Source organism: Nilaparvata lugens, chromosome 11 (genome assembly GCF_014356525.2).
Source record: "Nilaparvata lugens isolate BPH chromosome 11, ASM1435652v1, whole genome shotgun sequence".
Classification (NCBI taxonomy): Eukaryota; Metazoa; Arthropoda; class Insecta; order Hemiptera; family Delphacidae; genus Nilaparvata; species Nilaparvata lugens.
Window position 1 is genome coordinate 14,782,715 of NC_052514.1, and position 13,331 is coordinate 14,796,045.

The window sequence follows — 13,331 nt, forward strand, 5'->3', positions numbered from 1 at the left end:
GTGAAAGCATCAATACCTTCAATCCGTTCCAATAAATTCCATAATTGTAGGTTCCAAAAATTTTAAAAAACATTTCTACGTACAGTACTTGATCTCAACAATATTAGGTACCTAAAAATATGTCGATCTGACGTTTTCTAGCAATAATCTCCATACTCAAATAAATACTGGTTCCCAATATAAGTTGAATATCTTTGAACTGACGTTCTCTAATACTTATAGCTCCATATTCAAGTAAATACTGTTTCCAAAATAAGCCAATAGACCAACAGACATTTTCCACTTATTGTTGGCAAACCATCGAGCTTCAGTTGCCTGCTAGTGTGCCAGGGTGGTGTTGATGTCTCATAGATTTCACCTGCTGTTCAGTTAACTCAGTTGCTCCAATGTGTCTCTCTACCAATAGCAACATAGTTGCTGCAGTTTGTCCACACCCCAACTGCCATTTTCTACCGTTAGCAACTTAATTGCTTCAGTATGCTCACACCCCAATTCACTGCCGTTATCTACCGATAGCAACTTAGTTGCTCAGTGTGTCCACACCCTAACTGCCTTTCTCTACCGATAACTCCTGACACCATAAACCGTCTGCGCGATAATTGGTGCGTTCCTATTTGCCGCGTTTTTTCTTAAAAGTTCCTGCGACAGTATGGCATTGAGCACGGTCTGCTCGCCGGCGAGGTCACGTGACGGCCGCAATCCGGGCAGCAGATTACTGACGACGCCACTGACGCCGGACGGCTGCACTGGCCGCAACTGCACTATGGTGCGGTACTTGGGCGGTTGCGGTTGCGGCTGCGGTGCGGGTGATGCTTGCGGCTGATCGAACACCTGGTAGGAGAACGACGACCCTTCCGAACTGGCTGATTTTTCTGGTGAGGGTGGCTTCAGCACGTACATGCTGGTGGGAACCTGAAATGCGAGCATAATACTGTAGTTGTCTTTTTCTTTGGGGTTACTTTCAATATAAATAGAATAGTTAGTACACTTTATAAATATATCTTAGTACACTTTTAAATTATTCTATCACAACATGTTTCGGACATTAAAATGGCATTTAAATGGCCAAATAAAATGGCATGTCCGAAAAATTTGTGATAAAATAATTTAAAAGTGTATTAGATTCATGTTATATTATTATATTACTGTAGTTATATGTAAAATAAAAATTAATGTTGCTTTCCATGACGAAGCACTTTATAATAACTCTGTTGTAGTTCAGACACTGTGTTACATTTGTATATATTTGAAAACCACTTACTTTTCTTGGCGTATTGAGGAATGCATTTCACTCCTGAGGGGGAGCTTCAATGAGCATCATTCAATCTTCTCACACATTTTGTCCACACTGTCCAACCCATAGTCAACAAGCGCCCCTGGTGTCAGGCTGATGAAGCTCTTCCTCAGGAGTGAAATGCATTCCTCAATACGCCAATGAAAGTAATTGTGTTTTCAAATATTTACAAATGTAAACCAGTGTCTAAACTAAAAGTTAAAAATATATGAATGCGTAATATAGAAAAGTATAAAAATTTAAGACGTTATAATATGTACAACCGTACTATCAAAAGTACTATAATGTAAATTTATCAAGATGTTGCTTTCATAAATTGGACTGCTGAATGGCTAAACAGAAGAGTGTCTAGAGATGAGTAGGAGTACCTATAACTATAGAGTGGAGCAATGGATGAGCATCAGTTAAATAATTGTAAACAGAGAAATAAAAGTAATAGGTGTAGATTTGAAAGAAAATAGCTACTGAATAGCTTAACAGGAAGGGTTTATCTAATACCCCAACTAATAAGTATTTCAATGTCGATGTAATGATTGTTAGATAATTGGAATTAAAATATGCATAAAAGATGTAATTTTTGAACTAACTTTGAGTATCATTGAACTAGTTTTAGATTTTTCAATGCAATAATATTGACATTTATATTATAAAGTTCTTGTATGAAAACGAGAACAATTGGCATTCATTAATGTACTTAGGACCTTATATTTACAAAAAATCGACAATTGAATTCAGAAGGTGAGATTCCTGTATCATTTTCTGTGACAGGGCCAGGGCAAAGAGCTGGTTATTTACAATAAACGATATATGGATGGTTAGAGATGTTGTTAGATAATGGTGCATGTTGAGCAGGTATTGTTCAGCGGCACAATTCGGATAACAAGACTTCTTTTGATGTTTTATTGAATATATTGTTGGCAATATTTGTTAATGGTATTATTCATATATTTACAAAGCATACCGGTACCGGTACACTATTTTGTTTTTAGGGCTGTTTCTGTTTTTTATCATGCGCTACAGGCAGTTGTTTTTGTAATGTTTTGGTAATTCATTTAAAACCTTAGACTTGGCTCACATCTTTCAATTCTATTTTATACTAGTTTTTTCTTTCTATTATTTATTATATTTCATAATGTTTTTACCTTGTTAATTTTTTCGTCTATCTGATCACACTACTGGAAACGTGATCGGTAAAATTTCCAAAATACTATTCAACTTCTAATTATATGTTATGTAATTAATAATCCGCACAAAAAAACATAGTGGAGTAGGTAAATTTCCACACAGAAAAAACTAAACAAGTAGAGGACACATTATAAGAATTTTTGTAACTAACTATTGTATGTAATTGTAATTTATCTAATATTTGTGTAATTGATGTTGTAGTTTTAGTTGTTTTTGGGAAATAAACATTTATTTATTTAATTTGAGGAGGAAATAAATTCATTTCTTCATTTATTGTAGACGTTGTAACCAAACTTGTTACAGTTTCCCACCAATCATATTACTTCTGTGGTCTTCAATAATAGATTTTGGTTGCACTTTTTTTACTTTCCTTGCCCTACTACCATAGGTAAGGAAAGTATTGCTTTCCAAAAAAAATTAAGGTACCCCAATTTCAAGTTTTCTATACGTTTCAAGGTTCCCTGAGTCCAAAAACATGATTTTTGGGTATTGGTCTGTGTGTGTGTATGTGTGTGTGTGTGTATGTGTGTGTGTGTGTATGTCTGTGAACACGATAACTCCATTCCTAATCAACCGATTGACTTGAAATTTTAAACTTAAGGTCCTTATACCATGAGGACCTGACAATAAGAAATTCAATAAAATTCAATTCAAGATGGCGGAAAAAATGGCGGATAATTACTAAAAAACCATGTTTTTCACGTTTTTCTCGAAAATGGCTCTAACGATTTTCTTCAAATTTATACCATGGATAGCTATTTATAAGCCCTATCAACTGGCATGAGTCTCATTTCAGGGAAAATTTCAGGAGCTCCTTAATATTCTTGAGAAAAATGGCGGATGATGACTAAAATACCATGTTTATTACGGTTTTCTCGAAAACGGCTCCAACGATTTCCTTCAAATTTATACCATGGATAGCTATTTATAAGCCCTATCAACTGGCATAAGTCTCATTTCAGGGAAAATTCCAGGAGCTCCGTAATATTCTTGAGAAAAATGGCGGATAATGACTAAAAACCATGTTTTTCACGGTTTTCTCGAAAACGGCTCCAACGAATTCCTTCAAATTTATACCATGGATAGCTATTCATAAGCCCTATCAACTGGCATGAGTCTCATTTCTGGGAAAATTCCAGGAGCTCCGTAATATTCTTGAGAAAAATGGCGGATAATGACTAAAAAGCCATGTTTTTCACGGCTTTCTCGAAAACGGCTCTAACGATTCTCTGCAAATTTATACCATGGATAGCTATTATAAGCCCTATCAACTGACATGAGTCTCATTTCTGAGAAAATTGCAGGAGCTCCGTAATATTCTTGAGAAAAATGACAGTTACTAAAAAACCATGTTTTTCACGATTTTCTCAAAACGGCTCTAACGATTTTTTTCAATCTATACCCTGTATAGTTATTTATTAGCTCTATCAACTGACATGAGTCTTTTTCCTAGGTACTAATGGGGGGTCTACCCATCCTTGAGAAATGGACTTTCTAACCTCCTTCTCGTGCATGAGATAGGTACACGGTTTTTACTTTTTCTTCTTCCATATACCGTGGGTACGGTAGGTAGAGCAGTTTATAAAAAGAACACAGTCATAGTCAAGAAATTTCATCTGTAGAACAGCTGTTTTGACGAATTTAAAAAAAAATCATCGAATTTCACAATTTACATAAAGGAAAAGTACTCTGAAAACAATTGTATATACACATATACAGTAGTCTGATCGTAGTTGCAATATGTTGCCGTCAATCGTCATTATGTTACTCACCTAAATTATTCTCGTTTGATAATGAGGCTTATAGTTCAATGAGCAAGGAAAGTTGTGTGAGTGTACCACACCAGATTTTTTTACAAAGGAGATTGATAAGATTGAGAATACAATTCCGTATTCATGAATTGCAACCAAACTAACCTGGCGCTGATCACTGGACTCGACCGCCTTGAACCCTCCACCTCCTCCTCCCTCACTGACGACACTCCTGGTCGCATAGGGCGGCCGCTGGCGGTGGTGCGTGTGCGCGTGATGTAGCGGTGCATGTGTGTGAGGGTTGCTAGATATGGTGAAGCCGTCCAAACCGAGTGGCTGCGACGGTCTGAAAGGTTTCAGGCGTTCAGGGTGGGGACTAGCAGCTGACGCCACCAAATTTCCAGAATGTTTCTGGTGGTGATTGTGGAAATTTGAATTTGAATTTTGATTGTGGTGGTGTGGTTCGTGCCTGTGGTGATCGTAGGCATCTCCTCTGGGAGGGTGTGAGGAGGAGGAGGAAGAGGATGGTCGGTGGTGGGGGAAGAATGAGTTGGGGTGGCGGGGAAGGGGTTGTGCTGCCCCCAATGCAGCCACCGGAATGAGATAGGCGGGAATCATCTGGCCGTCTGCCCCCGTCACCAACACATGTTGCATGGCTGGCAGTGTGAGACCGTCTGCTGTCTGTAGAGTGCCAGTCGCCTGGTGGAACATGTTTTCCTGTAAAAAGGAAACCACAGAATAATTATTCATCAATAACTGGTGTAGAGATTTGAGATATAGAGATACGAAGTTGTAGAAAAGTAGATACATCTAGAGATGTAGAGATACAACATATTGTTGTAGAGAAATTTATAATATAGAAATAATTAATAAATAATTCATACTGAATATCTAAAAATTAAAATAATGAAACTAAAAATTAGTTTTCGACTTGCAGTTTTTTATTGGTGGAAAATCCCTAGAAGAGAAAGCTACAATCTATAGTGAGGTCCACGTTATAATGGCAGTGGATAAAGATAGAAGAATAGCGATGCCGATTCTCTGCATTAATTAATGATATTTCTACATTGTCAAAACATAATTGGCATCGTTGTGGACCTAGAAAAGGATAGTACCACCGGCTTTGTCGAATGATAGACTAGGATAGCAAAACCAAAGTTGATCAAATACTGTCATTATAACGTGGACCTTACTATAGAAACTTTTAGGAAAATTAAAGAGAACAAAATTTGAATAGTGCTTCTAATGGTAGACACGACTTAAAAGCTCTGTATTAATTAAACTTATTACAAATACTGCAATCTGCCTGGAATCATAAAGAACATAATCAAGGGAATCATAAGGGAAAATCATAATCACAGCCAAAACTGTAATCTCCTATGGTACACTTGAATTAGGTACCTTGAGCGTCTTATCCTTTGACAGGTTTAATTTGTATTTGAACAATTATTAAGGTATGAGTGTCTTATTTCATATCATTATTGCCTATTAAGAATAGTTTTTCTACTCATCATCAAGAGTGAATGCTATAAATAATTTTAGTAATAATAAAAATCATAACATGTATGGAATTCAATAGATTTTTTGAGGAATTCAGATGGATTTAGTGGTTTTTCTATGATTAAAAGATTCATACAGAATAGAAAAACTAACCTTTTTTTCTAGAAAATTCCACTATAGGACCTTCAAACACAATAATGAAACTTTTTAAATATTACTACACTAATAAATTATTCATGTACTAATTCAATACAGAAAAATTCTTAATTTATGAATAATAAATATTATTGAATGTGTCAAGGGAACTTGATGAAATTTCAATTAAAATGTAGAATGGGTCTGTGAAAGACGATACACAAATAGTATCAATAAACTTGGATACAAACATTTTATGATTCCTCACAACAAATTTAATGTATGTGAGTGAAATTAGTGATATCAGGGAAAGAGAGAAATAAACATATCTAAAGTTTGACTTACTTTCGTACGGTATGTATATATGGTCCTATTGATGAGATGAATCTAAAAGCGAAATGGCACTCACTCACTGACTGACTGACTCACTCACTCACTCACTCGCATAACTAAACATCTACCGGACCAAAAACGTTCAAATTTGGTAGGTATGTTCAGTTGGCCCTTTAGAGGCGCACTAAGAAATCTTTTGGCAATATTTTAACTCTAAGGGTTGTTTTTAAGGGTTTGAAGTTCATCTTTTAGCATGTATATTCTTCTTCTCCCAATCTCTTAATTATAATTGAAATTTCCATACTATAGAACCTATAGAACTATAATCTAGATAGAGTACCTATTCGAAACAGTTGTTAACTGGCAACTAAATTAATAATTTTGTGAGGTTGGCATTAAGTTGAGTTGACTTTGTTAGGTTTGCACCAAGTTGAAGATTTAAATGCATTTATCGCGGAAAAATTGACTGGTCACTGCTACTTCAATCCTGGGAATATTATATTACTAGCCGTCAGGCTCGCTTCGCTCGCTATATCCGTTTAGCCAGACGTTTAGTCTGGACCCCCGACTGGATTGTCCTAAAATATGATAAAAATGCTCAAACGAAAAATGCAGGCGAGCGAAGCGAGCCTGCTGATCTCATTTTTGGACGATCCAGTCGGGGGTCCAGGGGGCGGAGCCCCCTGGCTAGACGGATATGGCGAGCGAAGCGAGCCTGACGGCTAGTTCTTTACTATGGGCATAAACTATATTTTATGTAAATGTGATATTTCACGAAAACCATGTAATGTGATATTGAACTGTGTTTACACTTTTATTGATTTTAACTTAGTCTTCTTATCTAAGTTAAGAAAGAGACAACTGATACAAGTACCTATCTTTTCTATCTATCTAGTAGCTTATCTTACGCTATCTTTTCTTTATGGTTAAGTATAGTTATCTTGCGATCTGTATCTTGTTATCTGCAATCGCTGTTGTATTTATAAATGATTTATTGTTGATGACGAAGCGAGACTTACATTTATTGTATTGTGGGCTGAATAACAAATTATTATGATTATGGGAAATAACATTATTCTCTGAAAAATGGAACTGAGATTCAGTAAAACGTACCTGAGGCAGAAGAGTATGAACACTGTGCAAACTGGCTAATGGCTTGGCATCGCTCGGACTATCGGTGGGCTTCAGTTGCAGGGAGTGACCAGTGCGAAACTGTCCCGGGGTGACGGCGACCGGCGGCAGGCCGGTCCTAAACTGTCCCGGCGTGACGGCGACCGCCTGCGGCAGCGGACGACTGACAGCGGCCGACTGCGGCGGAATGAACACATTGTCGAATGCCGCTAGCGGCAGCGGGAAGGTGAGCGGCATCGCTAGCGGCAGAAGCGGATCCTCTACCGCGTTGCTCGCGTCGAACACGTTGCTCTGGCCGAGTGCTTGGTCGTGGTCGAATGCGTAACGACCCTGGCTCAGTGCGGAGGATGCCGACGACATCTCAACGTTGGGGCTCAGCTGTTTCCACACAGAGTTCTTCCCTTCGACGCGCACACGCTGTTTCGGTTTGCCTGTTACTACCTGTTGCAAAACAGAATTATTTTTATTTCATTGGAAAATGTATTTGATAAATATATTTATTTTTATATTATTCAATTAATCCATTCTTTTCAATTTAATCCATTACCTGTAGTAGAAATAATTTATTATCGTACAAAAGTTTTGCCTGTAGAAGTAAACTATCTGTGTAAACTAAGATTCTGAATTGAATGTGTATTTTGTGGAATTGAATTACAGATTAATAATATAAGCTATTAATTGGTTTAATCAATAGGCGATTCTATTGGTGAGAGTTCCTTATCAAAATCAAATCAAATAATTTATTTCGCCATTTAAAAAAACAATCACAAATAAAGAGCAAATCAAATATGATGAACAATAAATTTAAACAAAAAGTGTTAACTTAAAAATAAGAAAATAATAATACAAAATCATAAATTCTCTTTACGTATGTATACATGGCATCACCAGCAAAAGAATAAACTTTGCCCGCTGGTGACCGTTGCAAATCGAAAAATATTATAATATTAAAAAATAAAATCATCATTGAGTCATTTCTGAGAATGAAGAAAAAGAGAAAAGTAAAATAAATTATAAGGGATATAATAAATTTTAATTTAAATAAGGTTTTCTATTGAAGTGAAATAGTTTGCAATTATCCAATTTTTTATATCATTACTGGTATCTCTTGTTATATGTGTTAAATTTAAAGGTAATTTAAAGTTTTTCAGTTATAAAAGCAGTATGGGGCTGCCACTTCAAGCATTCATCAATAATTATTCCTAAATACTTTAAATTACATACATTTACAATACTTGGACAACTGCAGAGGTCCTTGTTTGTGCACTTTAAGTGCAGTTTTATTTTTAAGTTTCTATCAGGCTTTCCAGCTGCATTTGCTGAAAATGAAATATATTTAGTTTTCTGTTCATTCAAGCTCAATGTATTTAGTTCAAGCCATTTTTGAATTTTAGACATTTCACCTTCAGCAATCCTTATGCTGTATACCACAGAACATTGCAAGTTGAACAATTCCAACAATATTTTGTTCCCCCGAAAAATTCTCCTCAGTTCATTTACTGTCTTACTGATTATTGTGAAGAAACTTGTGTTCAATGAGAGATGTGAAAACTGTGCCGGTGTGGCGGCGACCGGCGGCAGGCCGGTCCTAAACTGTCCCGGCGTGACGGCGACCGCCTGCGGCAGCGGACGACTGACAGCGGCCGATTGCGGCGGAATGAACACATTGTCGAATGCCGCTAGCGGCAGCGGGAAGGTGAGCGGCATCGCAAGCGGCAGAAGCGGATCCTCCACCGCGTTGCTCGCGTCGAACACGTTGCTCTGGCCGAGTGCTTGGTCGTGGTCGAATGCGTAACGACCCTGGCTCAGTGCGGAAGATGCGGACGACATCTCAACGTTGGGGCTCAGCTGTTTCCACACAGAGTTCTTCCCTTCGACGCGCACTCGCTGTTTCGGTTTGCCTGTCACTACCTATTGCAAAACAGAGTTATTTATTGAACAATTTATTTAACTTATTCATTTTTTAAATATTTTCAAATTATTTTATTCCATTAATTTATTTTACTGAACAGTTTTGACTGTCACTTGCTGTGGAAAAATAATTTATTATTATCAAACAAAAGTTCTATCTCTAGAGATAAACTACCTGTGGAAATTAAGTATCTGAATTAAATGATTAATTGATAGAATTAATTTATCAATTAATAATATAAATCAAAATTGATTGGTTGAATCCATATAAATTTCAACACTTCAAACAATTTTTCCTTCCCGAGAAATTTACCTCAGTTCGATTACTGTCTTTACTGATGATGATTAGAAAAAAACTTTGTGTTCAGTGAGAGTGATGCAAACACTGTGTAGTCTTAAGAGGCATTTACACACATCCTACTCATCTAAAGTAAGCCATGATTTACACCAAAGTTATAAACAACCTGTTAATAACTTAATCCTTATAGATTCTATTAGATTGAACGGACCTTGACAAACACATATGTTCACATGTGTATGATAAGTTATGCTCAATCCAATAGAATCTATAAGGATTAAGTTATTAACATTTTATTAACAAAATGTTAATAACTTTGGTGTAAACGCAGCTTAACTATCATTCACTTATATTGATAGGTTAACCCACTTTTTATTTATTCATTTATTTAAAAGGAAAATTGTGAATTAAGCTTACTTCGACTGTTTCAAAGAGAATAAAATATGATTTCTTCATGGATCACACTGTTGAGATACATCTATTTCTTAAATTGAGTTGAAGATCACCATATTTGTTTGGGAGATCGATTATAATGTTTTAAAGATTTGAGTTTGAATTCCTAAATTAATCATGGCTGGGGATCATTCAAAAGCGGATGATTTAAATCCTAATACTACCCAATTTGGGCCAGAAGTCAACTACTTGAGTTGGAAAACAGCAGTAGTAGGTACCGGTATGATTCTGAACACATTTGAAGTGTCCACTCTTCCCAAGCCCATTGACGCATTCCCCTGAATTTATAAAAATTCATCTCTCACCATTCAAGATTCTCTTTTGAGCTCATCCCCCAAGAATTTCAAGGACATCTACGTCCAAACCTCCCCCCTGTGGGCACCGCTGGTCTCTCTATATCTACTACATCTGTTACTCTCGCATCTAATCTATGATTGTAAAACTCATTTTGTTTCATACATTATCTCATTTCAATTCGATTCTTACAGTCATCCAATTACAACACTTTTATAGCATGAACAAATTTAATTATCATACATTTTCACATTACACATCCTCTACATAAAACTTCAAAGACAATCATCCACAAAGATAATCCTCTACAAAGACATCTTCTACCAACTCCACCAAACCGGTCCTATTCGCGGCAAGCCTATATTACAAACATCGACCTAATAACAAACCTAATATAACAACCAACCTAATAAACAAATCTAATCTAACAACCAACCTATTACAAAAAAAACCTAATATAACGCAAACCCGAAATAACAAACATCGACCTTGAGTCGTCCGTCCACTTGTAGCATCCCGCAGCGTGACACGTGACTACTGGCAACAATGTATCTAGGAAATTGAATCCTGGTCACGTGCGCTGACACATTTCATTGTTTTCTGCAATTCCGTGTTGCTCCTGTCTCCTGTCTGCCTCTGACTCTGTTGCAAGGAAAATCACTTTCTCCCTTCTGGTGACAGTGAAAGTGTAAATGGAATTATGATATTAATACGGATCCAACTACGCAGCCATCTAAAGTCTGATTGATAGACACATTCACAGTTGGCTACCTGTGATCCAGTTCATTTTTCATATGTAGGCCTACTGTTCTGAATGAGATAAGTTAACTGAATATCAAATTAATAATTATACTGAAAATTACACTGAAATTTAATAATTATACTTTACAACCGTTTCCGAATCAGGTTTAATACTGATTCTAGATATGGAAATTGTTTGCCATTTGTCATTTGATTCTATTTGAGCTGAGTTTCCCTTATTTGATATCAAATTCATCCGAGAAGCGGTTTTTATCTAGATTCCCACATACCGGTATCAGAATACGTTCCGGTTCCGTGAAAATTCCTTCCATGAGTTTCAATGCAAAGAATATTTTCACTGAACCGGGAACGTATTCTGTTACTGATGTGTGGGAACCCAGCTTTTTAAAGAACATCTGATAAAGAATCTGATTAAGGGATTTTGAGGAGATAAAATTTCATTCAAAAACATAAAGGATACCTGTCCTATCCTTATTGGACCAAAAAATTATAAATTCTTAAAAATGGGTTGACAATTACACCTGCTCTAGAACATGGGTTTCCCATAGTTGAGTAGGTTAATTTCCGTAAAAATGCAGTTTATTTATATTTGTAGTAAATTTCATATTATTGTATTTTTGAATATTATGTACATTTTATTAATTAGATTGTTTATTTTTATATTATTGGAAATGAAATTTATTTGTACTGTATTGTAATAATTTCAAACGGTAATACTGAAATTACAATATTTTTAATGTAAGATAGCGTGGTTGAACAATCGGAACAGTAGAATAAAACCAGTTTTTATTCACTCGAGAACCTTGCTTGTGAATATTTTACAAATTTAAATCCAATCTAATGAGAACTGAATGGCAATGAAACATGATAATATGATTCTTAGGATTGTAAAGTTCAGAGTGAATTTCATATCATGAAGTTGATTTTTATTTAATATGAATAATTACCAGAATATCAACTTCTCAACTACACAAAAAGTAATAAACAAATCTAATCTAACAACCATTAACCATTCTATTACAAAAAACCTAATATAACAACCAACCTAATAAACAAATCTAATCTAACAACCAACCTATTACAAAAAACCTAATATAACGCAAACCCGAAATAACAAACATCGACCTTGAGTCGTCCGTCCACTTGTAGCATCCCGCAGTGTGACACGTGACTACTGGCAACAATGTATCTAGGAAATTGAATCCTGGTCACGTGCGCTGACACATTTCATTGTTTTCTGCAATTCCGTGTTGCTCCTGTCTCCTGTCTGCCTCTGACTCTGCTGCAAGGAAAATCACTTTCTCCCTTCTGGTGACAGTGAAAGTGTAAATGGAATTATGATATTAATACGGATCCAACTACACAGCCATCTAAAGTCTGATTGAAAGACATTCACAGTAGGCTATCTGTGATCCAGTTCATTTTTCATTTTCATATGTAGGTACTGTACTGAATGAGATAACTGAATAGGTATCTAAATTTAATTATACTTTACAACCGTTTCCGAATCAGGTTTAATACTGATTCTAGATATGGAAATTGTTTGCCATTTGTCATTTGATTCTATTTGAGCTGAGTTTTCCTTATTTGATATCAAATTCATCCGAGAAGCGGTTTTTATCTAGATTCCCACATACCGGTATCAGAATACGTTTCCGGTTCCGTGAAAATTCCTTCCATGAGTTTCAATGCAAAGAATATTTTCACTGAACCGGGAACGTATTTTGATACTGATGTGTGGGAACCCAGCTTTTTAGAGAACATTTGATAAAAAATGTGATTAACGGATTTCAAGGAGATAAAATTTCATTCAAAAACATAAAGGATACCTGTCCTATCCTTAATGGCCCAAAAAATAATAAATTCTTAAAAATGGGTTGACAATTACACCTGCTCTAGAACATGGGTTTCCCATAGTTAAGTGGTAGTTTAATTTCCGAAAAAATGCAGTTTATTTATATTTGTAGTAAATTTCATATATTGTATCTTTGAATATTATGTACGGTACATTTTATTGATTAGATTGTTTATTTTTATATTATTGGAAATGAAATTTATTTGTACTGTATTGTAATTTCAAACGGTAATACTGAAATTACAATATTTTTAATGTAAGGTAGCGTGGTTGAACAATCGGAACAGTAGAATAAAACCAGTTTCTATTCACTCGAGAACCTTGCTTGTGAATATTTTACAAATTTAAATCCAATCTAATGAGAACTGAATGGGAATGAAACATGATAATATGATTCTTAGGATTGTAAAGTTCAGAGTGAATTTCATA

The 13,331-nt window shown here is 35.7% G+C and overlaps 1 protein-coding gene across 1 annotated transcript in view; it reads right to left on the reverse strand.

Moving 5' to 3' along the window:
* Positions 1–558: 558 nt before the first annotated feature.
* Positions 559–13,331, reverse strand: part of LOC111059960 — a 34,646-nt gene continuing 21,873 nt past the window's right edge. The window contains exons 4-7 of the mRNA XM_039438204.1: positions 8,830–9,240; positions 7,312–7,770; positions 4,396–4,947; positions 559–912 (exon numbers count right to left, since the gene is read on the reverse strand). Of these exons, the coding sequence (XP_039294138.1) occupies positions 559–912; positions 4,396–4,947; positions 7,312–7,770; positions 8,830–9,240 (1,776 nt within the window). The remainder of the gene's footprint in view (positions 913–4,395; positions 4,948–7,311; positions 7,771–8,829; positions 9,241–13,331) is intronic.